The 1,699-nt window shown below is 64.3% G+C and overlaps 1 protein-coding gene across 1 annotated transcript; it reads right to left on the bottom strand.

Annotated features, from left to right (window-relative positions):
* Positions 1-774: 774 nt before the first annotated feature.
* LOC109862578 lies at positions 775-1,293 on the bottom strand. Its single transcript, XM_020442652.1, has one exon. The coding sequence runs from the start codon at positions 1,291-1,293 to the stop codon at positions 775-777; it is 519 nt and encodes a 172-aa protein (XP_020298241.1).
* Positions 1,294-1,699: the final 406 nt, after the last annotated feature.

Below are 1,699 nucleotides of genomic sequence, written 5' to 3'. Positions count from 1 at the left end.
GGGGCCTGGCGCCGTACTTTTGCGCGCCATCCGACGGACAACCCGGCGGAGCTCGTCTACCGAAACCCCCAGTTCGGCGGACCATTTCACAGGCTGGTCCGCCTAAGGCTCCGGAGAGGACCACTTACCCCTCCCCTCAGGGAAGAGCGTTGACACGACTCTTTCCAGGAGCCGGGGGTCCAGACTCTCCGTCACTGGGGGCGTCCAAGGTCGCAACTTTTTCATTACGACCCTGTATGGACGCCCCCACGGATCGGAATCGAGAGTCTCGATGAGCTCCTTCCACGCTTTTGACTTTGCCGTGGAGATAGCGACGCGGAGGGCCTTGCGCGCTGCGCGGTACCCCTCCTGCGCCATCTCCGCTGCCCAGACAGCCTCGTCGTCGCCGGGTAGACGACGACGGGCGTGGGTACACCGGTGGTTGGCTTCGACGCACTCGCGTCGAAGCCGTGCAATTTCTTCCGTCCACCAGTATACCGATCTTCGGTTCGACGGTCCCCGGGAGCGCGGCATCGCGATGTCGCAGATGCTCTTCAGCGCTCCCTGGAACCACCGAAGCTCCACCCGGAGGTCACGCGGCCCGGCCGGTGGTTCGGGCCAGGCCGCGATCTGGGCAGCACCGGACAGGGATTGTGGGTCCAGCTGTCTGAGGACCCACCCCTTGGGCCGTGGCCTCCTTCTCGCCTGACGGTCCCGAAGGTGCGCAGGGAGCACATCGACCCTTATCGTGATGTACCTGTGATCACTGAGAGTCTCCGTGTCTACTCTGACGCACTACTCGGACACTCCGCGCGCGGCTAGAGGGGCCGATGCAAACGTGACGTCAACGATCGAGCCCCCACCTTGCCTGACGCACGTGTGTTGCGAGCCCACGTTTACGATTGTGAGCCCGCAGGCCGCCATTGTGTCCTCAAGAACCCTTTCCCTGCCGTAGGTCCTGGGGGAACCCCAAGTCTGAGACTTGGCGTTAAAGTCNCCCAGGATCAACATTTGGCGCGCCGAGTGTCTCCTAACGACTAACTCGAGCTCGCCCACGAATTGTTGGAACTCATGGAAGGGCCTCGATNGCAAGAAGTACACCCCGATAACGGCCAGTTCCCCCCACTGTACAGCAACGAAACNGTCGCCCCTCTCCAGCGGAGAGAAGACGACGGCCTCGTCGCGCGTGCCGTACCTGAAGTACGTGGCGACCAGGCCGTCTTCCCATCCTGCCCACGACGGGTGGTCGGGGACACTGTACGGCTCGGCCACCACCGCCAATACACCGTCCCACTCCGCGAGGTGCTGGATCATGAGATCCTGCGCACCTCGGGAGCGGTTTAAATTGCACTGGAGGAGGAGAGGGGCGCTCACTGTCTCGGCGAGACGAGTGGCACCTCCACCTCCATCCCCTCTTCTAGGGCACTGCTCTGAGAGAGCTGGGTGGCCCCCTCCTGTGTTGCCGGCGCAGGTGTTGAGGCGCCGGCAACTACTACGCTTGTTTCCTGGGAGGCGGGTTTAGCCCCGCCGCCCCTGACAGCTCTCTGCACCCTTTTGGCTCCCCCTTTGGAGATCGGGGCGCAGGACTTGCCGCCGAGTCGGTGGGCCGCGGGCCGGCCGAGGTTGGCGCACAGCGGGCACCGAGAGGCCGCGTCGCAGGTTGCGACGCCGTGGCCCCTTTTCCCACATCGGTAGCACCGGCCCCTTCTGTCCTCCTCCG

This window comes from Pseudomyrmex gracilis, unplaced genomic scaffold, assembly GCF_002006095.1.
Source record: "Pseudomyrmex gracilis isolate BER0280 unplaced genomic scaffold, ASM200609v1 scaffold_2006, whole genome shotgun sequence".
Classification (NCBI taxonomy): Eukaryota; Metazoa; Arthropoda; class Insecta; order Hymenoptera; family Formicidae; genus Pseudomyrmex; species Pseudomyrmex gracilis.
Note: the sequence above shows the minus strand (reverse complement) of the source record. Positions and strands in the feature narration are given on the sequence as shown.